The sequence below is a fragment of the Larimichthys crocea genome, chromosome IX (genome assembly GCF_000972845.2).
Source record: "Larimichthys crocea isolate SSNF chromosome IX, L_crocea_2.0, whole genome shotgun sequence".
In the NCBI taxonomy this organism is placed as follows: domain Eukaryota; kingdom Metazoa; phylum Chordata; class Actinopteri; family Sciaenidae; genus Larimichthys; species Larimichthys crocea.
The window spans coordinates 11,999,597-12,023,307 of record NC_040019.1 but is presented as its reverse complement, the minus strand read 5'-3'; the positions used below and the strand labels follow the sequence as shown (position 1 = coordinate 12,023,307).

The 23,711-nt window shown below is 39.5% G+C and overlaps 1 protein-coding gene across 3 annotated transcripts in view; it reads right to left on the bottom strand.

The window, feature by feature from the left end:
- Positions 1–386: 386 nt before the first annotated feature.
- sfswap (splicing factor SWAP) overlaps positions 387–23,711 on the bottom strand; it is a 53,340-nt gene continuing 30,015 nt past the window's right edge. For all 3 annotated transcript variants that reach the window (XM_019258413.2, XM_019258412.2, XM_019258414.2), the window contains exons 14-19: positions 18,990–19,186; positions 13,252–13,655; positions 11,631–11,762; positions 11,063–11,203; positions 7,195–7,267; positions 387–764 (exon numbers count right to left, since the gene is read on the bottom strand). In XM_019258413.2, coding sequence (XP_019113958.2) covers positions 699–764; positions 7,195–7,267; positions 11,063–11,203; positions 11,631–11,762; positions 13,252–13,655; positions 18,990–19,186 — 1,013 coding nt within the window. In that variant the 3' untranslated portion in view covers positions 387–698. The remainder of the gene's footprint in view (positions 765–7,194; positions 7,268–11,062; positions 11,204–11,630; positions 11,763–13,251; positions 13,656–18,989; positions 19,187–23,711) is intronic.

Genomic DNA, 23,711 nt, shown 5'->3' with positions numbered 1-23,711 from the left:
AGTAAGGGTAAATCATAATTGAAACTTTATTGACAGTTTGGATTACAAAGTTGTCCTGCATTAAATTCATTACAGTACAAACCAGAAACAGAAATAGAAGGCCACGAACTAGAGCTGAAGAAAGAAGAAAATTAAAACGGCTTCTCAAGTAGAAGGGAAGTAGAGGTGCTGGAGACGAAAGACAGCTGGGGAGCACATATGAGGGAAAACAACAGCATAGAGATAGCCGAGGGAGGAGAGAATTGAAATGATCAAAACACAACCCTTCATAGAAGGAGAGAATACAGACCTCCAACAGCTTTAGCTAATGCTGCAAAGAATGACTGTCATAAAGGTGGGAGAAAAGAGTGTTTTAAAACAGGATGCAAAATAACGGATATGGATTACTTCCACATTTGATTCTCCCTGAACCAAAACATGTCAACTGCAGACCTGATCTCCCAGCTGATGACTTTTCTCAGGTCAGGTGTGAAACCAGATATTCCAGCTCAATGACTGCCTTTACTCTCACGATGCTGCGGAAGACATCATGTAGCCAAACTGAATCTGTTGACACTCAAATCGAGATGAAATAACAAATCAAGGATTAACACGGGGAGATTAAACAGATCCAGGCCGAATAAATCTCCAGGAAATTGGAGAATGCCGCTCGCCAAAAGGCCGAGGATGCCAGACGTTAGAAGAAAGCCATGCCCTGTTTAAGAATTGGGAGGATGAAAGGTCTTGGAGGTGGCAAGCATGGCTCGCACTTTGGCCATCAGATCCTGAAAAACAGAAGAAAGAGACAGATGAGTTTGATGTACGAAACTTCTTCCTACATTTGTTGTCATTGAATAACTGAGAACTGACTAAAAGGGTTAGTTGGGGTTATGTGAAATGGGGTTGTAAGGTTGTATAAGGTATTTAGCCATAGACAACAGTGTTGCTCAAACTTTATACCACCTCAGACACTTTTAGGCTCTCCAAGTACCACCATTATGACATATGTGGCAGAGGTAGACCAGCAAATCCCATGTTCTGTGATGTAAAATGACTGATTTACTGCCCAGTCAGATTGAACTGGATTTTGGTTGCAACAGTCCGTGTGGAAAGCAAAAGAGGCAGAACAACTTGGCTGAAATGCAATCTCATAACAGATAACGGCTACCATCGGACAACGACGTAGCTTTTTATTAGCTGTTCTTTTTTTTTCCAAGTTATTTGCATTCACATGCGCATATCTGTTTGTTGAGATTAGCAGTGAGTTTCTCATCATTCTCCCTGTTTCCAGTTGCTAATCAGTGTGCAGAGAAGTCCTGGCCCAGATATCATTTATCGAGATATCCACTGGCTACACTGAAAGCCCAGAAACATTGTCTGTTGGCCTCAGAGGCTAAATAATCGTCAGACGGTAGCAAATTGGTTCTGAGATTGGACAGAAGGAAACCCAGATATTTCTCTCATGAGTTCAGAACCACCAACTCATATTTAAGTATTATATATTGTATATATGTAGGCTTACTGGAGTGCACTTCCTATCATTGAGCCATCGTCTTTACACTTGACATATACAGAATAATAACCTGTAAGCAGTGAGAATTATATGCATTACCCTTTTTTCTAAATCCTATATATATATATAACGCCTAATCTTCAATTTGAGCAGCTGGTCTGCTCAGTGACTAACAGTAAATGTATTATGTAAATACATCAAAACTATAATTTGCAGAAAGCTGTAGCTGCAAAAAAAATGAGTATATGGCTAAACAAGGAAAGATAAAGTAGACTGCAGGAAGTAGAGAGCTGCCAAAATGCAAAATTCCATTCATTCCCCTCATGGAATGGAAATGGAAATTTTGCTGACCAGGGGCAAATGCTTGTATTGCTGAATGGGAAGTGTTAATTTGTATCCCAAGAGTGATTCATACACGCATGGACAAATCTCCACCCTTGAGCTCTTCTGACAGATGAGACAAATTAACAGCTGTAATCACAGAGGGAATGAGCTGTCATATCAAATCATTCAAAAGGCTGTTTCTCTCTAAACCCTGGTGTATTCGAACACACACACACACACTCACTCAGAGAATGTGGCAAACAAATACCCCAAATTATTAGCAGTGGAAAGTTGCTCAAACTTCTGCTGAGTACTTGTCAGCTGCACGTGTCTTGACGAATGACAGTACAGTAAAAAAAAAATTATTAAATTACTAAATCATCACAAGTGACATCACAGCTGCCACAGCTCCAATTAACAATACATATGATCTGACTATAAAACATAAATGCAAGATTACATTTCCAAACCTGCCGCTGACTGCTCAGCCTGACTGAGAAACACTGTACTCAACTCTCATCTGTTATCTCAACACACTAAGTCAGCATTGGCATATTTAAATCTGATGAGGTACATTTTACCCGCGGAGGTCCTTTAATTGGTATGTTCTCTTATTATGTCATTAATTCAAGGGGACACCCAAATAACCGACCCCGTCATGGAAGTGAGCAAACCTTACTGACTGAGTGCTGGATGTAAAAAGCCTGTGGCAACAGGCAGTGCACCTGATATTTCTCTGCAGCTTTTAGTCTTTTGCGACCTTTGTACTTTAAAGTCGGTAATAGTTTTACTTAAAGATGATATGCTGATTCATTATCATGAAAAAAACAAACAGTCCTTAATATTTCATTTTGGATACTACTGATGGACTTTCAATGTATTCACTTTCTCTAATTACCTCTCTATATAGTGGTTTTTATTTATTTAAGTGGCCATTCCTGCATAGGATTCAAAATGCTTTCCTACATGAGGGATTCACTGGAAACGATGCAGCATGCATCTAGCATTATTGTTTGTCATATTTTTCTTCTTCAGGAGGTTGACATGCACTTAAATTACTCAGAGACCTGTTGCGTAATCTGGGAATGGGTTTATTCGCACTGTAGTAATGTGGTTACTGTGAATCCGTGTCTTCATGCTGTATGTCAGTAATCAGGTGTCTCCCTCGGCCCTGACCTTATTTTGGAAGCATAACTTTCTTATTTTAACTGTATCAGTGATGGAAGATGCTACCCCAGACCTCCAATTACAGACATAGTCACACTGCATGTACTGCATCGCACATCTCAAGGGAGCTGTGCAACATCTTGAGTTTCCTCTCCATCTCTCCTTCACACACAAGTTCTCTTCAACTTTTCTCTTTATCTGTTTTCATGTCTTGAAGACAGGTTGGATTGGACCCAGCCTTTCTGTTATCTTAACTTTCAAAAGGAATAAATGCATACACTGTTACCGATCAAGATGAATAATAATAAAAAAGAAATACTACAATGTAAAAAATAAATAAAGGCCCAAACACAAGTCTAAAAAACATTATATGTCAGACAGAGAGGGAGAGAAAAAAAAGAGGGGGACAGAAGACAGAGGAACAACAACAAACAGGAGGAAAATGAGAGACAGGATGAGGCGAATAGCAACCAGGCAGCCTCAGGGAAGAAGAGACCATTAGGCAGATGAGGATGTGCTGAATTATTCAAGATGTGTTTGTAAAACATCACAGATGGGGTATAAGTAGTTAGTGGTGGTGAATCTGTGCATGTTGCAAGAGTGGCAAACAGTGAGTTTTGAGCTATCTCATGTCGGGACGTAGAGATGAAGGCAGGAGAAGAAAGAGTGTGTTTGTTTGGGTGACACGATGAGAAAGAGAAAGAAATAAGATGATGATGAGAGAGAAGAGATATGAAATGAGTGGTTTGGTATCTGCGGTGCTTTTGGTGAGTAAACAATGGACACGTGCACACACACTCACACACACTGGCCCATAGCCAGATAGAGAACACAATCCAAATTCAGTGTAAGCTGTACGAATGCTCACAGAATAGTTTGTGTTGCCTCTCCGTTCACACTCTATTGACCTCCATTAACACGAGTCCCAGTGCTTCTTCAAGTCTGGCCTACACTGCAGCCTCTCGAAATTCAGTGCAGCACTGGTTTTCTTGACGGTGTGGTTGTTCCGACACTTTTTTTTTTTTTTGAGATTTTAAAAAGGTTCATATTTACTGTCAATACTCACACACAGACCCTACTTTTAAATGTTCAGTACATTTAGTTGCACACTGGTTGCGTGAGAATCCATACATGAAAAATATTGCTTCACTTCATGCAATGTAGTGACAAGTGGAAATAAAACTATTTGCATTTCAGGATTATTGATCAAAGCGGAAAAATGGACAGACGCACATATACTTTAAGTCATCAGACAGTCCGAAAATGTCTTTCATCTTAGAGCTGATTTAAGGCTTTTAACAAATCAAAGTAATTGATTTGGAAGTTTTGTCTTGAGGGATGTTTCTCCATGTTTCTGCAGCAGTCAAGAATAAGCAAATGAACAGTATATCACAATATCGCATGAAAGTGCTGGGCGAGAAAAACAGTAAATTGAATAGAGAGCAGTGTGTGACTTTTTTTGTATAAATGATAACTGATGTACACCTCCCTGTCATCTAGCCTTCTTATAGCTTTTTGACAATCACACAGCATATTTTGCTTGCAGAACTGGTGCTGGTTCATGTGCGTGCATTGTGAATATCTGAAAGCAGCATGAGAGCAGCCATAAATTGGACATTATAATTTTAAACATGGAGAGGAGCGGAGAGAATGCAAACCGAGGTCAGAATTTATTGGTGGGGTGTGTGCGACATGCACATCGTGAGGTTTGTGTGCACCGCTTATTCAGACACAGTACTCTTTTTATCATAAGCTCGAGCATTCAAATGAGGAACATAATATTCCAGCACATCAGTTAGCTAAATTTAATATGTCACATACAGCAGTTCATTATAGAGCCAAAATACGTGACACAACAACATAAGTGTGTATACTTGTGTGTGGACTGTTTTGATTGTTGCTCTTAAGTCCTCTTAAAGGTACAGTGTATAAGATTGAGGTGGTTTTTAAGAGTGGCTTGGTGACACGCTGAGGCCACCCTGAGCATACCCCTGCACCCAGAGCAGAGAGATAGAGATTAATTAATCTCGCTCAGAGTGTTTCAAAGTTAGTCATGCCATTTCTAAACTCATCTGACACGTTTCAGTCACTTCAAAATGGCTGCTTGACTGCTCCCAGAAGTGGACGTGGCTCCAGCACATTCAGCGGACATGCCTTCACAGTCCTGGAGCAGTGGTACTCCTCATTTTAACCCGATGTTGACACCTAATCTCATAAACTTGTTGATATATATATATATATATATAGCTGAAGAGTGACAGGAATGCTGAAGAGTGACAGGAATGTGGGGCGAGAGAGACGGGGAATGACATGCGGGAAACAGCCACAGGTCAGATTCAAACCCTGGGCTTCCGCAGCAAGGACTGACACAGGTCAGATTCAAACCCTGGGCTTCCGCAGCAAGGACTGAACCTTCACACATAGGGTGGGCTGCTCTACCAACTGAGCTAAACACCTCCCCGACTTGTTGATATTTTTAAATCATTCTAATTTGGCTGGGTGGTTAATAACACTTTGTTCTTTGGTCTGACAAACTGACAGAACACGGAAGGAAGATCCTAAGACAACAGTGTGCTTCTAACTTATTGTCTGCAGTTTGAGGAATGCCCCTTTTTTCCAGATAACATACCTCCCCAAGGACAAAGAAGAAATCATTTTGGTTTGTATCGAAGTACGGATCCTGGAACCCTAAACCTAAAATCTATCCAGTACCTAGGATGAATATTGGTAAGTGAGCTCACCAATGCTCTGGTGGCTGAGTAGGACCAGATCTCTGCAAATAGACTCCAGGAAGAATGGAGCACATTAATGCTGCAATAACAACTTGTATAACAATCACATATGAGTGTAATGCTTGTGTGTGTTTACATACTTTCAGCTATGTATTGTGTTTGTTATTCACAAAAATAACAGGGTGGCCAAATAGTGTTTTCAGATGGGGACATTCTAGCTGTCATTGTCCTGTTTGGAAAATTACAGAATGGCTGCCATGTTCCAAGCCTGTGCCAACTCAACATAAAGGTCTGACTGTGTCAGAAATAATTGCATGTAAGTGCTACAGTTGAATTACTGTTCAAAGTGAAATCCACCAGGATACTGACAAGGCAAGTAGAAAACTCAAAGCACTGACACTGAGAAAGTGGCTACATGCAGATCTTAGTGTGTGATTGCTGTAATTTCATGGCTGGAAAGACACTGTGGACTGTCAGTCACTGATGACAGTAGCAATGATCCAGTCAAAAACATTGTTAAACCTGAAATGATGGATTCTTTTGGCCACCTTGGGGGCAGCAGAATTCAAGATGTGCCATTTAAAGATGACATGGCAAACATGTTAGCAAATCATTATCTTTTTAATCAAATTATTATCAAACTATCTGCTGTTTGGTGCTGAGCACAAAAATGACACTATGAGAGTGATGAGAGTAAACCACAACAGTAACCCTAACCCACAGTTGTAGCATGCTAACTTTTAGTTAGGATGCTAAAATGGTATTGACATCATATGTTACTCTGCAGAAATAGAAACACCTTTCAGTAATGTTATGCAACACACAAACTAGAAACTTCAGCCTACCAACCGACAGCCGAAGAAAATACAATCAGCTGATTGTACTGTAAGCTTCACAGAGATCTTTGGCGAAGTGAATCTCAACAATCTATGTTGTACAGTGGTCCCTCGTTTATCGCGAGGGATACATTCTAAAAATAACTCGCAATAAACGAAATCCGCGAAGTAAGTTTTACAATTATTATACATGTTTTAAGGCCGTAAAACCCCTAACCACACACTTTTATACACCTTTTTACAGACATTTTGTACAGTACTCCCTTAAACAGGACACAGAACACATGTGCGGTTCTCCCTTAGCCAATTTAGGACGCAGAACACAAAGCGCGTTCATACTGTACAGTACGCTGTAAAAAAAAAAAAGCATGCAAAATTACACTGAAAAAAATCTGCGAAACAGCGAGTCCGCGAAAAGTGAACCGCGTTATAGCGAGAGACGACTGTACAGCAGATAAAGCATGAATGTGTAGCAAATGATTTAAAGTTGTTTTTCTTAAAACGGTCCAGGTCAAATAGGCTATATTTTTTTTCTCTTTTTCCTTCCTCTTTGCACGATGGAAAGAGAGCTTTTAAGTGCTTCCATTTGTAGGCTGTAAAGGTCAGTGGAGGGCATATCAGGAATAAAAGCAAAGAACAATACCTGAGTTATTTTGGACTGAACAGAGGATACTATGGATGAGGACACTGCCTTGTCTTTTTCCAGAGAACCACCCCTGTAGAAAGAAGAGATGGAGAGAGCGAGAGGGACAAAGAAAAGAGAGAGAAGAAGAAAAACCAATCATGTTAAGACATAAAGTTATACAATATTCATGATATCTTCTGAAATGTTCAAGACTGGGCAGGTACTGAGATCTATAGAAGGGAGAGAAGACAGAGAGGCAAGAGAGGAATGGCATGTGAGCTGCAAAATCCGACCACCACATCAACAAACGCAGCCAAGTATGTAATCACGCAGACAAACGCAGAAAGTGCCAAAGTTGCAGATGTCAAATTAAACGTTATGACTCTGTCCAAAGCTTTTAATCTCTCTACCTTCAACACTTCATAATTCATAAAAGGGATTTTTAAAATAGAAAAAGTCATGCACGTCAAGTTGATTGAACACAACAGGTGACAAGAAACACACTGCTGCTGATGTTATGGAGTTTTCAGGCTTACGTTCACAGAATAACTGGGACAATTTTGAATGTATGTATGACAAGTCATGGGTATTACAATCCTTTACATACAAATCTTGGGATTATTATAGTATGCTGCTCTGGCTCAATCCCTATAATAAACTGCAAAACTGACAGAAACCGGTTTAACCTATGCAGACCATGCAGAACGTCTGATAATGAAAGAACTCGCCTCCTGGAATGGTTCTGCTGTCTTAATAATTGCATTTTGAAAAGACAGAACAACTACTACATCCAACAGAGAATGAGAAATAAAAAGCATTCTTGCTTAACAAAAGGCACCACTTGGCTGGATGTACTGGACAAAAACAATGTTTTTTACAAGCATGAAATTGTGGTTTGTGAAATAGTTATAAGCAAATTGTGTCTGCACTCTTGTACAAGCAAAAGATATTTACACGGTATGTCATCATTCAAAAATGTTTTGGGGGCAAACCATCAGAATTATTAAAAAGTTACACTTGGTTTCACAAATCGAAGATTCATAAACAACTTTTGTCTACTAGTTGCAAAACATTTCCTTGAATCAGCTGCACTAATGAACAAGAAAAATGCATTGGCATTGATTTACCAACTACACAGACTGGCTCCTCAAAGTCTAATGTTTCATTTTTGAATAGTAACAACTGGAACACTGTGTGCTTTTGCTCTTGATCACAGGGTAAAATGCTATAACTGATGGGAATGTTGGACAAAAGTATAAAAACTATAACAGAGCCCCCAGATTAGAAATATTGAGATTTTTGTTATACAAAAGGACTATTGTATTGCATTTGACCTAGAAGTGTTTTTATTTTTGTGGTCACTCAGTGGATGTAGGTGGTTTACGAAAGCTAGTACATGACACCATAAGAGCTTTTAATGAGGTGCAGCGAGTAACTGACTTTGCTGACGGCTCTACATACTGTATGACTGGCACAGACAAAAACAAGAGATTTGTATCAGGGATTTAAATCTCCACCGCTAGTGAGATGGCCAGTGATGTTGAGATGCCCCCACTTATTTTCTACCGTTCCCTAGGTAGCCACTTATAAAATGTTTTGCCTCCCAACAATTTTCTGCCACAGTGATTTTTGTGGTTAATTGTTTAGCTGTGGTAAATTACTAGAGGCTGAAATTTGCCACACCAAGTGTGATTACATGAGTATGTGTTTGCAGTTATTGCAAATTTGCACTTGTTTAAATATCTTGCAGATACAAGGCAACAAAGCCATGGGACGCTCCTTTGCCCACTTAAGGTAAGCTTGAGATATATTGATTATCTGGAAAGGCAGTGCTCAAGAATGGACTTTTTATAATACTGGAATGCAACAAGTGATAATTTGCACATTGCTATGGATTACTTTTCAGATTTTAAGATTTCCATATAATGTCAAACTGATGCAAAAACATGAATATATTTAAATAAATGACTTAAAAGACTCATCCATTTATATTTTTCCACATCCATTGTCCACGTGGATACCACCTCCTTCTGCTGCCCTTTACTGCTCAAACTCCCCTGTGGCTCTGGTCTATGCCGTCCAAACTAAGCATGCTCTAAGTCGGAGGATTGCACAACACAAGACTCATATTTGCACTACGAATCTTGAGAATACAATGGCAAGTCATTATGTGAATGCAAATCATGGATCTGCTTCAACTCAGAGATTCTGGGCTATTGAAAACGATTTTCTCGTCCCCTGGGGGAGGGGACATTGTGAACACGCTTATGCAGGGAAAAATGAATGGATTTATATACTGAACACAAATGAGCCGCATGGATTAATGAGAAAATTCATTTATCTTTCATTCATTTCTTGTTTGTTTTTTGTTTTTTTCTTTGAATGTTCTGAGAACTGGATTCCATTCTGTGTTCATGGCATTGGATAGACATACTGTAAGCAGTACACAATGATAAGCAGCTACTGTACCAGGGCTACCCTCTGTTTTGCTGATGTGCATTTCCAATCTAACATCAGCCATTCCTCCTCTGGAGAGGTTAATTGCTTTTAATTTGTGAAGATTTGAGAGCCGCATAAATGAACATTGACATTTACTTGCAACGATATGACCAAATGTGATGTGAAGGGCAGCATTTCTGTGTTCCTTGGAGCCCTCCATTTTGCCCTCTAGCAATCAAAAGTTAATGTATGCAGCTTTATTTGTTTTCTTTGTTGGAAATATTTTTAACAGTGGACCAACAACCCCGAGACATCAGAGGGGATTGTGTCGGTTGCAATGAATGGCTCTGTGCCTTAAGACCTTGAGGCTGAAAGATGCTGGCTCTAAGCCATCACATCACTGGCTCTCTAGATTTAACGCTCCGAGCCTCTTCTGTCCATACTGGATTCAGAATTCCTTTGACACAGCAGACAAGGCCCTGGCTTTGTTTTATCCACTAGAACTTTCTATTAACATAGTTTGTGTTTAGTTTATGATGACGGCACAAAAATCCAAGACTACATAAATGGATATTCTGAACATTCCCTCAGTTACTGTTGATAATAGTGACAGACCACTTGAAATTCTACAATTTTTTCTTAAACAATAGCTGCAGATGGAGGCAGACAATAACAGGTTTCCTAGGTCTAGTTGGTGACTTTTGATTTTGACATTTGGAATGACAACTATAACCGGCAGATTATCTACCTACCTAATTAAGCTAATGTCAGCTCTACAATGAGGTTAAAAAGGCTGCCTCTGGGGCGGCATTTAGCGCAGTCTGCAGAGCAGCTGCCCCATATGTGAAGGCTCGCTGCGGAGGCCCAGGTTCGAATCCCGACCTGTGTGACCCCTTCTCGCATGTCATTCCCCATCTTTCTCCCCACATTTCCTGTCACTCCTCAGCTGTCTATCGAATAAAGCAAAGGCCAAAAAAATCATCTTTAAAAAGGCTGCCTATGCTTCTTAGACTGACTTCACTGCTTTAGAATCCATGACAGAAATATTAGTAAAAACATATTGTAATAAAGAATGTTTGTAGTGTCTGTCAAAAGCTTTCAAAGAGAGGAAATTAATTGAAATCATCTTCAGTTTGGCCTTGTGTATCAGCACAGCTTTGACAGGTTGATATAATAGCCAATTTCTGAGGTACTGAACTATAAGATGTGTCTGTTTATTAGTGATTGTTTCATCAGAGACAGAAGCTTCACATGCCTGGAGGCGACAATCTCTTCGTCTCAAAAGAGACACTTAAAAGGGGAAAAGGAGTTTAAATTATATAATCTTTTCAGTTGTCAGCTTTAAGCCAAAGTCTTCCAACCTTTTCATCATTTATTAAAGAGACTTTCATCTAGCAGAGCAATCTAAACATTTAGCTGGTTGATTTACAGGGTTGTAGAAGGTTACCTCGAGTGGGTCAGGCTGGAGGCGGGGCTAGCTGATGGAGACAAAACTCTGCTGGGTGAGCAATATGGAGAAAGCGAGGAACCCACAGTTTGCATCTGTCCTGAGGATGACAAGGAGCTCTTCCTTTTGTCAGGAGGGGACCTGTGAGATAAAAGCGAGAAAAGGACTGCAGGAGCTAAAACATTTCAGATTCAGGCAGTAACACCACAAAACACACAATTTATCAAGGTGTGGAGTACCTTCAGAAGGCGGTGCTTGTGTGTACAGCAAAGCCCGCTTTGAAATTCATGCAGGAAGGAGCTGTCCAGTTGCATCAGTGGTTGGTTGCTACTGTTAAAGGCTCATCTAAAAAGGCTGCTACATGTATCATTTCCCATTGTTATGGTTAAAACCAAATGAAAATTATCCAATGTTTAAGACTCCACACCTCAGTGTGGCAGTGTTTGTGCCCCACTCTGCCATGACAGGCGTAATAATCAATGTTTTTCGCTGTTAAAACACAGCTGTGTGTGGAGGAGCCGTGACTCTCCCCCTCACCACAGATCATGACACCTGCTGTTAGGTTTACCTGGATCTCGAATGCCCCCTGGGCAGGCTGGAGCTACTGCTGGGATGATAGCGGTCCCGTTCTCTCTCTTCACGTCTCCTTTCTGATGAGGGGCCCCTCCTGTCCCTTCTCCCCGGGGAGTGTGAGCGGGATCTGGCAAACAGGAAGATAAAGAATGTGTAAGACGGGGAGAGGCCATTAAATTACAGAAGAAGGAGTTGATGGATGAACAGATGAATTTGAAATGAAGTACAAGAAAAGAGGAGAGCGAAATGAGAGTGACGAGATAATGACAGAGGGAATGTGCAAAAGAAGGAAATAAAGCAAGCAATCAGGATGTGTTTACTGAAGATTAAGGAACGAAGAATAGCCAGTGAGGATCTGAGCAAGAACTGTAGCGATTCAATTAGCCTATCTGAAGACATGAATGTGACACAATTTGAATTAGGGCAGTTAAAGAAAGTCTAAATACTGTGCAACTGGGCCACAGCAGAAAAACACATATAATACAGTGAATTCCTTTAACAAACATTACACAATATGAACTCTTATGTAAATATGTAAATACTATTTTTCTAAACTAGTCTAAATATTTATAGATAATAGACGAGGTGCATTCACTTCTTAGATTTCTTTCCATAAAGTGGCAGGACTATATTTATTGTCTCCGACTGCAGACTATGCATGGGAAGCTGAGTTAAAACGAAGCCGTCAGGTCAATATTGTTTACTTTGTTTACTAGCAAAACGGCACAAACAAATCAGCCTGATCTACCTTTCATCACCTCTCAATACTAAAACTTTGTGTTAATAATAATTTGAATCCACCTTCATTTCATTCTTCCTTTTACCTCTGAAATTGTTTTTATGAATTAACATTTTTCTCTTTTTCAATAGAAGGAGAGACAAGGACACATCATCTTCTATGAATATTTTGTTCATATGGGTGCAGTGTAGTCTGCACTAAAGTTTCAGCTAAAGTGGAATATAAAACGTGGTGAGTGATTAATCATTATGTTCTCAGTCTGTCACATTACATTTCTCATACCGTTAGCAGCAGTTGTAGCCAAACACAGACCTACTTCTTCAACTAAGTAAGTAATGTTTACACTGTTAAAGCCGTGGTAATGATGATTTACACACCCGTATGTACTGCTGTGAAATAATGGAGTTTTATTTTTGAATTATTATGTCAAGTTAGTGAGTCTGTAGTGGCCAATCCTCCATAATAATGAAATGTTAAGGACTATCCAGAGAAATCTTTTTTTTTTTTTTTAGATAACTTTGTATCTTGACTCACGCCTGTGAAACGTCAGATCATGATTAGACCAGAAGAATACTTAAAAATAAAACCGATTCAGATCAGTTCATATGTTTAAATGTCCCACAAAAGAAAACACAAAACATAATGAAATTATAGAGGAGATTAAAATCTGAACTGTCAGGGCCAAAAAGAATTTGTTTCTCATACTGAAGTGGACGTAGTCATAGAGTGAGAAAAAAAACTAACTAACACAACTATGTATATCAAAAGTTGAGCCGCAGCATGAATCATTGTGTAATCGAGTCACAGCACCTTGAACCAAGATCGAATCGAATTGATTTCCGGTTTGGTGTACATAGCTTTGTTTAAGGTGACTTACCGGGACCTGCGGTTTCTCCTGTAGGCACTGGGAAGAGAGTGTTTGCTCTTTGACTTCGACTTCGACCTTGACCTCGACCTCCTCTTGTGTTTTTTCTTCTTTTTATCTTTGTCCCTCCCTTTGTTCCTGTCTCTGTCTCTGTCCCTCTCTCTGTCTCGGTCTCTATCTCTGTCCCTATCTCTGTCTCTGTCTCTATCTCTATCTCTATCTCTGTCTTTGTCGCGGTCTCGTTCTCTGTCTCGTCCTCTGGAGGTGGTGTAGGAGGAGGAGGAGGATGGGGCCTCCCTGCTGCGATGGGCTCCTTGGCTCTCCGCGGCAGGCCTTTGTTCCTGAGGATATGAAGGTGGCGCAGAGGACATCTGAGGAGGTGCAGAGTCCGACAGAATAGAGAGGGCTTCTTGCATCTAGAGACAAAGTAGACAAAATAAGACAGAAAGCAATAATATCACTAAAGGCATCATTTTGGCACATCTTTGACATTAATGAATTCCCAAATGCTTGAAATCTCTGTACATCAGTGGACAATCAATATGGTTGCCCAAAGAGAGAGCTGTGTAAAGAGATTAATTTAATCCCTGTGTCCCTTCTTGCCAATGTTAGAGCAATACAACGTGGACTGTGATGGAAGAAAAAGAAAAAACAACATTGCATTTAATCGATATGAATGGAAGGACAAGAAGCTAATAGTTAGTGTCAGTTCTCGTGTAGAGAACATGATTTGTTTTCCAGGTTTTTTTGAGTTCTCTGTTTGTGACATGTAGAAATTTTACTGACACATATTTACATACTTTGGTTATTTGTGCCTGATTTCTTCTTTAATATCGAGTAGCATAGATGGAGCTCCAACAGCAGAAGGTCCTAGAAATAATGATTTGTGCACTATGCATTGGATCATAAAAAACAAAGAAAAAAAAAAAAGAAAATCCTTACTCAGCTGATTAAATGGTGTCGGTTACACAACGCATTGCAGCTCTCTGGCTTCACACTGAGTTACAACTGTCAGCTCCACAGTTCCACTAATTACTCCAACGTGGATCTGTCTGCTCATATTAAATTGGCCTGGAGCTGAAATAACGCTGAAAAGACGGCTTCAGTCCATCAGTGGATTAAACATGACACTAAATCTTTCAAGGTTAGATTTTATCTTGCAGGGTTAGGGCTTAGATCACTCCCGGGGTCACCTATATTACATATTTATGCATTTAGGGATCTCAAATGGCATACGTTATATGCTAACATTAACATAAATGATATAACCTCCCAAGTTATAAGTAATGGATATGGAAGACTGAAGGCAAATGAGTGTGTGGTGTGAATCTCTTCAATTCAATCACCTGACCTCTTACCCATTTGCTAAAATTTTAAAAGAAATGGGTGGAGCAGGATAAGAGAGAGGGAGGGACAGATATAAACAGAGAGGGAAACGGCTATGATGAAAGGAGGCAAGTGAAGTGAAGGCAGTATAGGCAGGACAGAAACAAGAGAACGTGCTCATGATGGGAGACAAGCACCTAAAAAGAAAAAAGGCAGGGAAGAGAGGAAGAATATTTATTACACCTTTCTGTTTGCACACTATCTGGTGTCTGAGCTAAAAGAGAGATAATGAAATGATGGGAAGCAAGGTTTGCTCTAAAATTGGGACTGACATACGGGAAGCTTATCCCAACGACAGGCCAAGAAAGTGTCTGCCCTCTCACACCTGCACTGGGAAGATATGCAAGTTCTGACAGGGAGAGGAGTAAAACGTTGGAGAGGAAGGATAGAAAAGTGAGGAAAGGAGAAGAGGGGCACATTCTATCAATATGCCAAGACCAGTATTCATTCATGAAAAGCCTTGTACAAGCATTGATTAATTTTATACTGACCTGATATACAATCACTATTGTGAGAAATGAATGATTTATTAGTTAAACCGATTTTAAGTTGGAAATGCTAGCACGTGTAAAATATACTGCAACTACTACTTCTACTCCAACTCTTACAATTCTGACACAGTTTTGAGATGAACTTGAAAACTACAGCAGCACCAGATAAAACATGCACAGAGAGATGAAACACACATGTATTGGCCTGGTTAAAATTACAGTAATAAACTGTGTGTATCTCTAAAATTATTTTCTTCCACTCTCAACGAAAATAAAATTGAACTAACTATTAAACACTGTGAGTAAGACAGCTTCATATTATTGAGGAGATTCTTCTCAGCTTAGTTGAACAAGCAACAAACTCATTCTGTAACAATATTAATCAGACTCTATATTTTCAGTTCATATACAGCAAAGGGGAATAAACAAGAGTGTTAATTTCACTTCTTGCTGTCTATGCAGGCATTTTAAATTAGCCTAGACAGCAGAAATAAGAAAAATGAGGAGAACATGCATTAGGAGATTTACTCTGAGAAGTGGGAGAGTCTCCCTCATGCTCACAATGGTAATTAATTAAGGCCTCAACTGCAAAATCAGTTTTTCAAAGTCCAGCAATGTGAGGGAACTGCCTCTGACTACTTCATAGCATTACTCATTACAATTCATCACTGTCCTGAGCAGTGCCACCAGAGCTTTGGGGCTCTTTTTGTAACTGTCCTCGATTCTCTGAATGAACCCATAAGAAACATTTACGTTGAAGTCATCAAGGTCTTACTGACAGGAAAATCATTTAACAGACAGATGAAGACAGTAATGTCAATGACTCAAAGAGATTTGATGACAAATCAATGCAGCAGCACTGGACGTATCGTCCTTAATCTTCACATTCTTCAAAACCTGGTGCCTTCTTTACCCACAGTGCAACTCCACCACCAATAGCCGAACATTTTGGTGTGTTACGTTAGTAGTGGGTACTGTAGTCTTGGGCTGCTGGCCTCAAGCAGAGATGATGTGTGGGCTTTAGAGGTTTCCTTTTTTTCCAAACTCACTTATCACATGAGTTCATTCATACAACTATTTTAAATGCGCAGAATGCCAAAGTAGTATGTTGGAAACAATCAGTAGTTGCACTTCCTTCGTCATCTCATGATGAGTCAGACTGCACCAAGACAACAGCAAACTGACAGAATCGCAGCACTAAAAGAGTCACTTACAAAAGAAAAGAAGCAGAGGCCTGTACAGCTTATTCAGCGAGTTCTGTTCACTCATGACAGCTTCCTCTATCTACATACAGTGCCATCGCATAAACAACACAATGAGCACTATGGGAAACACTTACATCAACAAGATCCAAGTCAGCCAACTCTATAAAGACATGGCATCAGCATTTACATCTGTCCCCAAGCCTATCTAAAGCCACTCTTTAGAGCTGCCTCCCTTTTAACCCAACATAATGTTCTGTTGTACCATTCTCCATTCACCATCTTCTAAAATACAGCATCAACTTAAAAACTGCTGCTGCCGCAATATTCACTACTGCTAGAAGTTTTAATCAGCTTAAAGTCAATCTGATCTCCCTTCTCTTGCAGCATGTACTAAGCTCCCACATGATGGAAAGTCTCTTGAACACGGACTGTCTGATATTTACCAACCAATTACCGGTGTTGATTACATCAAAACAGCTTTATTTTATCTGTGAAGTTTAAGACATTTTGTAGACTGAGCACCAACAAACACCAAGTTCACAATCTCCAACTGCCCAAACAATCAACTACAACATCCATTTATTCATTATTAGGCCAATGACCTGAATGCTTGGTAGTTCCTTCAGGGGACGTACACTCTGGCCACAGAAGAAGCCACAGAACATCTGGAGAAGAGTGACAGAGCTGGCGCAATAGTGACAACAGCCTGCCCATCGCCACCTGGCCCAACAGGCAATAGGCCAGTTTACTACGCATGAGTTGGGCTCACATGAGGAGCTGACATGCAACATCCATCAAATGGACGGGCAATCTACACATCAAATAACCACCACTGAGTCTTATTTACACTATAAAGTATTTTTGTCTTTTGTGTCATGTTTAATATGACAGACATAAGGCTTTTAAAATTAGCAGTATTGCAACACTCCTATGAAACTTACCAAAAGAGAATTTTAAAACAGAGATAAGTCCAAATTATCTCTGAGGCACCAAAGCAGAAATGTTTCTTTCTTATCTTTCTTTATTAGGAGCCTCATAGGTTGATTTTACACCTCCGTCCTCTGTGGCAATGCTCCAAATTTTCAAGTAATCTCGCAGCCACTACCTCGTACTGTCGGATGTCTTTCCAATGCTGCAAATCTCAATAAATACAAAAAAAAAATGATTTGAAAAAGATTTCACCCTCTGCCTCTGTGGCAGTCTTTGTTCAAAAGAGTACATTATGAGTCAAGGAAAGAGTACTCTGCTTCATTATTAGTGCCAAGAGCTGTGTGGTGATTCAGCATGTAAGAGCAATCTAAGCTGACTTTACCACAGATTCAGCTCAACAACAACAGTAACGACTGATGTTTTCCGAGTATTCACATATATTCAACTGATGTACATGATAATATTTACTCAGCTACCAATAACTCATTTCTTGATCTATGATTGCACAGTTACATAAACTGAAACCTGCATCCATATATCAACACACAGATAATTATGCCATCTGGTATACATCAAATCCTTACATCCTCTGACACTAAAATGAAGCTGTTTTAACATAGGGTTACTAAGCCAGCACTAGTAAATGGGATTTTGCATTTACTGAATGTCTACTATGACCAAAGCTTTGACCCACAGTTCAACAAAATATAAGAAGCTAAAAAAGAAAGCAGAGCCAGCTGAAATTAGTTACTGACCTCGGGGTGGACAGATTTAGCCAGGGGGGTGAGTTTTTTACAATATGATGTGGCAGGCTCCATTTTTCAATTGGACTGACAAAATGTTTTATTATTTACTTTATTTACTTATTTATCCACTGCCACTGGTGTATTAGTGGGTGTAATTTCTACCTACCTTGAATCCAACTTCAGTACACATTACAAAAAAGCCCAATTTTCATACAATTTTATTTTTAAATTCAAAGATGTGCTGGGTGTAGCTGTACAAATATCCCAAACTTTGTGTGAAAATGAAACGTCCAGGCTGGCTAATAAATCTGTCAGCATGTCAAATATTTGTTTTGAAAATATACACAACCATGTTCTCTGACCTACAATATAGAAAATGCAGTGGCATTTTCACTTGAATTGTGCCATAAAGACCAACAACAGCAGCTTTTGTAGTATGGTATCTTTCCTCAAACATCATTGGCTACTCCTTTTTTTTTATTCTGACTGCAATTTGTTGCAGTTAGCCTGGTAAAGTGACGCTTCCTTTACAAGATATATTTGTATCACAGACAGAAAAAAACTCTTAAATTCTCTTAGGACTGCAGCGTGTACATAACCTGGTCACAGTATACTTTAACATCTACTGTACAAAGTGAAGTCGCACCCTCCATTATTTGGGGGTCCATGATATTTACGTTACGTGCTAATGGATGTCTGTATTTCAAATTAATGCAGTCATTTGGTTTTAAAGATTAACAGGGACCCATTTACCGTCATTAAATGCATGCATTCTCATTACAGCAAGGCTTCACTCAAACCATTATAGCTCTTGAGATAATGCTGTATAATACACTGCGCCGGTTCCAACATGTGACTTGATGTGACACTTCAGTAGAGCATGGGACTTGTTCGTGATTTATGATCAACCACTTGGGATTTAGTCATAACTTGAGGACAGGTGTTTGGTTAAGCTTCAACATTAATTTAAAAAAAATCACTGATTCACATACCTCAAGCTGTGCAGATGCATCTAGCTCAGCTCTCTTGGCCTCAGGCTCCCCAGCAAAGGGCCCGCGGAGGGTTTGTAGGAAGAGCGCTGCTTTCCTCTTCCTCTCCGCCTGTAGCTGTTTCTCTTTGGACTCCTTAGATGCCTGGGCCAGCTTCTCCCTGGCTGCAGCTGCTAGACGATCCTCCAGTTTCTGCTTGGCTAAAGGCAGGAAGGAGAGAAGGAAAGAGGTGGCTGAATGAAGATGAAACAAAACGAGGACAGAGCGAGTCATTTGTCCTCATTCTGTTCTTACTGCAGCTAGATGTACCTCTATAACATTGCTGTGAGGGAGGAGAAGATGATTGAAAGGACAGAAAAAAATGGGTGAAAGAGATGTTATACTCTGTTTTTCACTCAAACAACCTCAAATAAATGGTCTTTGGAAGGCAAAGAATTGAAAGAGGGAGGAAAGACAGCTGGAGACAGAGACATGGCTGGAGAGAAACATGGGAGTGAAAGAAAAAAATGGAGACCGACAGGAGGAAAAGTGAAAGACAGTCAGACAGAGTGTTAAGAGTAATTTTCTGCTCATACTGGCAAGATTATGTCTAGCAATTGTTCTGAGTTTCAAACTGCTGTAGATTGACAAAGTTCCTTCTCAAAATGATATGGCTTGACTAAGTATCCGGAGATAAATTATTTCATGCAATTCAAAGTTTGTACAGAAAAAGCTAAGTAGGAGGGAAATGTGGGTGAGAAGAGGAGACAGACTTCTGAGTGAAATTGGGGGTGGAAAATATGCACAGATTTGAGAGATGAGGATGGGAAATGGAGTTACAGAGATGGGAAAGGGGTGGATAGGTAAGGATGGCACAAGGATGAGATGGCACACAGAGCAACAGGAGGAGTGGGACAGAGTAAACAAGGCACAACAGTGAAGTATAAAGCAAACACTTGTGGAGGATAAGTTTAAGTTATGCAACTGCTGGGGCTACTGTTATCTCTTCTGGATTAAAAATAGGCTGGCTGCCGAGGCAAATCATATTTGAGTATAGTGTGAACAATAGCCAAGTGGGTCAGTATCCAACTCTACAACAGAGGGTGACACAACACACAGTCCTGGCCAGGCTGAGTCCAACTACTCTATTTATAGACTACTTTGATGGAATTTATCATCTTGCCTTACTTTTTGTCCAGTATGTGTCTATGGTAAGCATTTTATTTTATATTTATTATGAAAAGAGCTAAACATATTTTGCTTTCAAGCCATGTATCAAGAAAAATTCTCTCCATTTCCAGCTTCTTACGTGTTAGATTTGCTCATTTCCTCTGTTTTGCATTAGTGCAATGACTAAAGACTAAGATTGAGAGTAACAGACAAACTGATAATGAAAAGGCCATTACACGCAGAGCATACAGTAGCACACGGCCCCAGCTAACTCCTCAACTCATGCTTCACATCCATTTGCAGACACAGAGCCCTGGCAACAGGCATGCTATATTTAACCGGTTAGGAAACAGCAGCTTACTTGCACATCTGGCAGATATGGAGCAACATTATCATTGATCTTTGTTTATCACTCTCCTTTTAGCTCTGTTTTTGGTCTCAACCAACTCCTGAGGGAACATCTGCCTTTTAATCTGCTAAATGCTCCACTATGTTCACCAGATAATCCTCGACTGTGCTGTGACCAAAAATGACACTATAGGGCACAGAGTGAACCCAAGAAGAAAAGTTGCAGGCCGGACATATAAACAATGATCTCAGACTTGTTGTAAAGCTGTGGATTCAGGTGAACCTTTCTCCTGGTTATTCACTATGAGCAAGAATCTTTAACACTGTTTCGATGTTTACATGTTTCCTTGTTTTTTCATTTGATACAATTTTATTAAGAAACTACTAATTACGTTTACTCTAAAGCACAAGATATGAACTTACATTCCAAGCAAAATAAAAGTCTGTATAAAAAATAAAAGTTTGTCTCTGTAAGACCCTCAAAGAATAAACTACTACACCCTATGCTTACAGAAGTATATCTGTGTTTACAGCATATCTAACATCAGAGTAGAATCTCCACATTGATTTCAAATATAAATTGTATTTTCAGTCTTCTACTACCGCTATTAAACATGAACAACCACTGGGAAATATTTTCAGTGACCTAAACGATTCATGTAATCATCAATGGAGACCGCATTTAGTTTGTGTGTGGCTGTTTTCCAGCCCATCAATACAGATTAGCGTTCTGCTGTCTGCCACTGATTCTCCTGCTATCTGATCAAGTTAGGCCTGCTGACTGACAGCCACTTTGCCACACCGCAAAGCCAATTCAGTCAGCTATTTATTAGGCTTTTCCAGCCCTCTTTCTCTGGCTGTCTGTCAGCTCTGCGAGAGAACATTACACTCAGAGACTGTTCCACTGAACCTAAACGGGACCTGTCAGCCCCCTTGATGCTGAAAAGTAGCACAATAGTATTAACTGTCTGTCTGTCCATCTTTCCTGGCTCTATTTTGCAGCTGTTTTTCTGGTCCGAGGGAGATTACAACACTCCTGCTCTGTCCTCCGAGATCTTGTGAAACGTTGAAATCAGCTTCTTGAAAAAGCTGAAGTCTTTAGAGCATTTGACCGAACAACTCACAAAAGGACTGGCACCTCAGTGTGTCTCTGAGCACAAGCATGGAGATAGACATTACGTAAGCAAAGCTAGAAAAAAAAAAAAGAAGTCTGTTTCAAATTCACAGCACAAATAATAAAATAAAGACTGTAAAGTACTACAAATAATTGTATACTTCTTTCTTTTTATTTATTTCTGTTAAGAAAGTATCCTGAACAAGCTTGAAGATTTAATCATAATCCAGAAAATGAAACAAAACCATCCAGCTAAACAGCTATTTATTTTTCTGTCTCACATTTAAGAGACGAAAAAGCCTCTGACAACTTGGTTTCTAATTTCTAATTTCATTGTTATTCTTACATTAAATATTAATGATTACATAATCAAGAGTTAAAGGTAAGGTCAAAAAACATTCACAGTTATTAATTAAGTGTTTAATTCTGAAAATTCAACCAATTTACTTCATCAGGACTGTTTGCGTGGTTTAATCATGTCTGATTAACAGTGGCTTGGCAACATAGGCAAACCAACCGACACCTGTACCTCACACTAAATCATGATTAGTGCTTGAAAACACATGACACTGCCTTTTTAACAGGGCCCTGCCCGTCTCAAACGAGTCAGAGGGGCACAGACAAAACAGTGAAACAGTGTCTCTCATGTGAGACGATGAAAACTGTTCTAACTTTGGCTGAAGATTGTGTGTTCACACAGAACCCCATCGCTCATAGTAGTAGGAAAAAAAAAAAGCTGATTCAAAAGACATTTTCAGAGCTTAGAAGATATATCAAGTATAATTACTTAAAATCCTGCATAATGAAAACATTAGTTTACCAGAGCAATCAAATCAAATGATTTGGATTTATCTAGCAACAACACATTATATGTGAGGACGAAACACTGTAATTTTGTTCAAAATCATCATCATTTCCTTTTTCTTTTTTTTCCCCGTAAGAATGAAGTATTTTCATTCTCAAAGTTAAAAGAGAGGCATCTCAGCATCTGTTCCAGTAATCATTTAGTCATTTGTACCCACCAAATTGCACAGACACACTATTGTGTGAGATGACAGTACAAATCTTACTTGATATAGAAGGCTTGTGTGTCTGGTTAACTAGTCAGGTCAAATGGATTATTGATAATCGAAATTGCCTCGCTGGCTGTTGTTTGACAAAAATTTGAAAATGTCTTTGTGGAGTATCATTTTATACTTCAGCGGCCTTGTAATCATCCAAAGAGGCATGATGGAGGTGAGCGTGGCAGCCTGAGTTTCTGAAGGTAAGAGGATGCAGTTGCAGCTTTTGTATGCCGTAAAAGTATAACAAGATAACAAGATGCAATGAATCAACTTCAGGTACACTTGGGTCTAGCTTCCAGTAAAAAGCCTATTACTATTGAAATTAATAGGCAGTGATACATAAGAATATATGAATATTTTAGAGATGTGACGCTAACCTTGAAAATAAAATTGGCAACATGCATAAAGCGTTATGCAGTGTTGGTGTTTTTTTTCTCTGTACCCTGTGCAGAAGCTTTCTGTTAGAGGGGTTGGGAACCACCAGCCAAGTGGTGATCTTAGATCAGCTGAGTAAGATTTGTTGTTATCTTTAAATAGTACAGGTCTTAAAAATCATGACCACAGCATGCAGTGCAAACCTCTTACAGAGCAAAGAATGTTTTGTTTTTTTGTCCATATATATATTCTGACGTAGATTAATATGCTTGTATAACTGTACCGTATATATCTGTTTTCCTTTGTGTAAAGTTGCTGATACCATTACTTTAGTTTAGGAAAGACTACGGGGAGCCAGCATGTAATGTTCTACAACCATGACTGAACAACGGAAAGAGGAAAAAGAGAGAGGGAATATATCTCAATTAGTCGTTTGGAGAGATATGTATGACTGTTGTTTACTGTAATACACACTTTTTTTTCTTACTGCAGAGTGCATCATGTTGAGAGAATTTAGAATTGAGACTCGATGGATTTATTTATCTCCTCTCTTCCCTAGCAAGCAAGCCAGCAAGTGACAGATGAGTTGTGTAAGCAACTGTACCTAAATACTGAAGCTGCAACGGATAAATTAAAAATTCTAGCACTCCCACATTGAATAGCCATGGAGCTGAG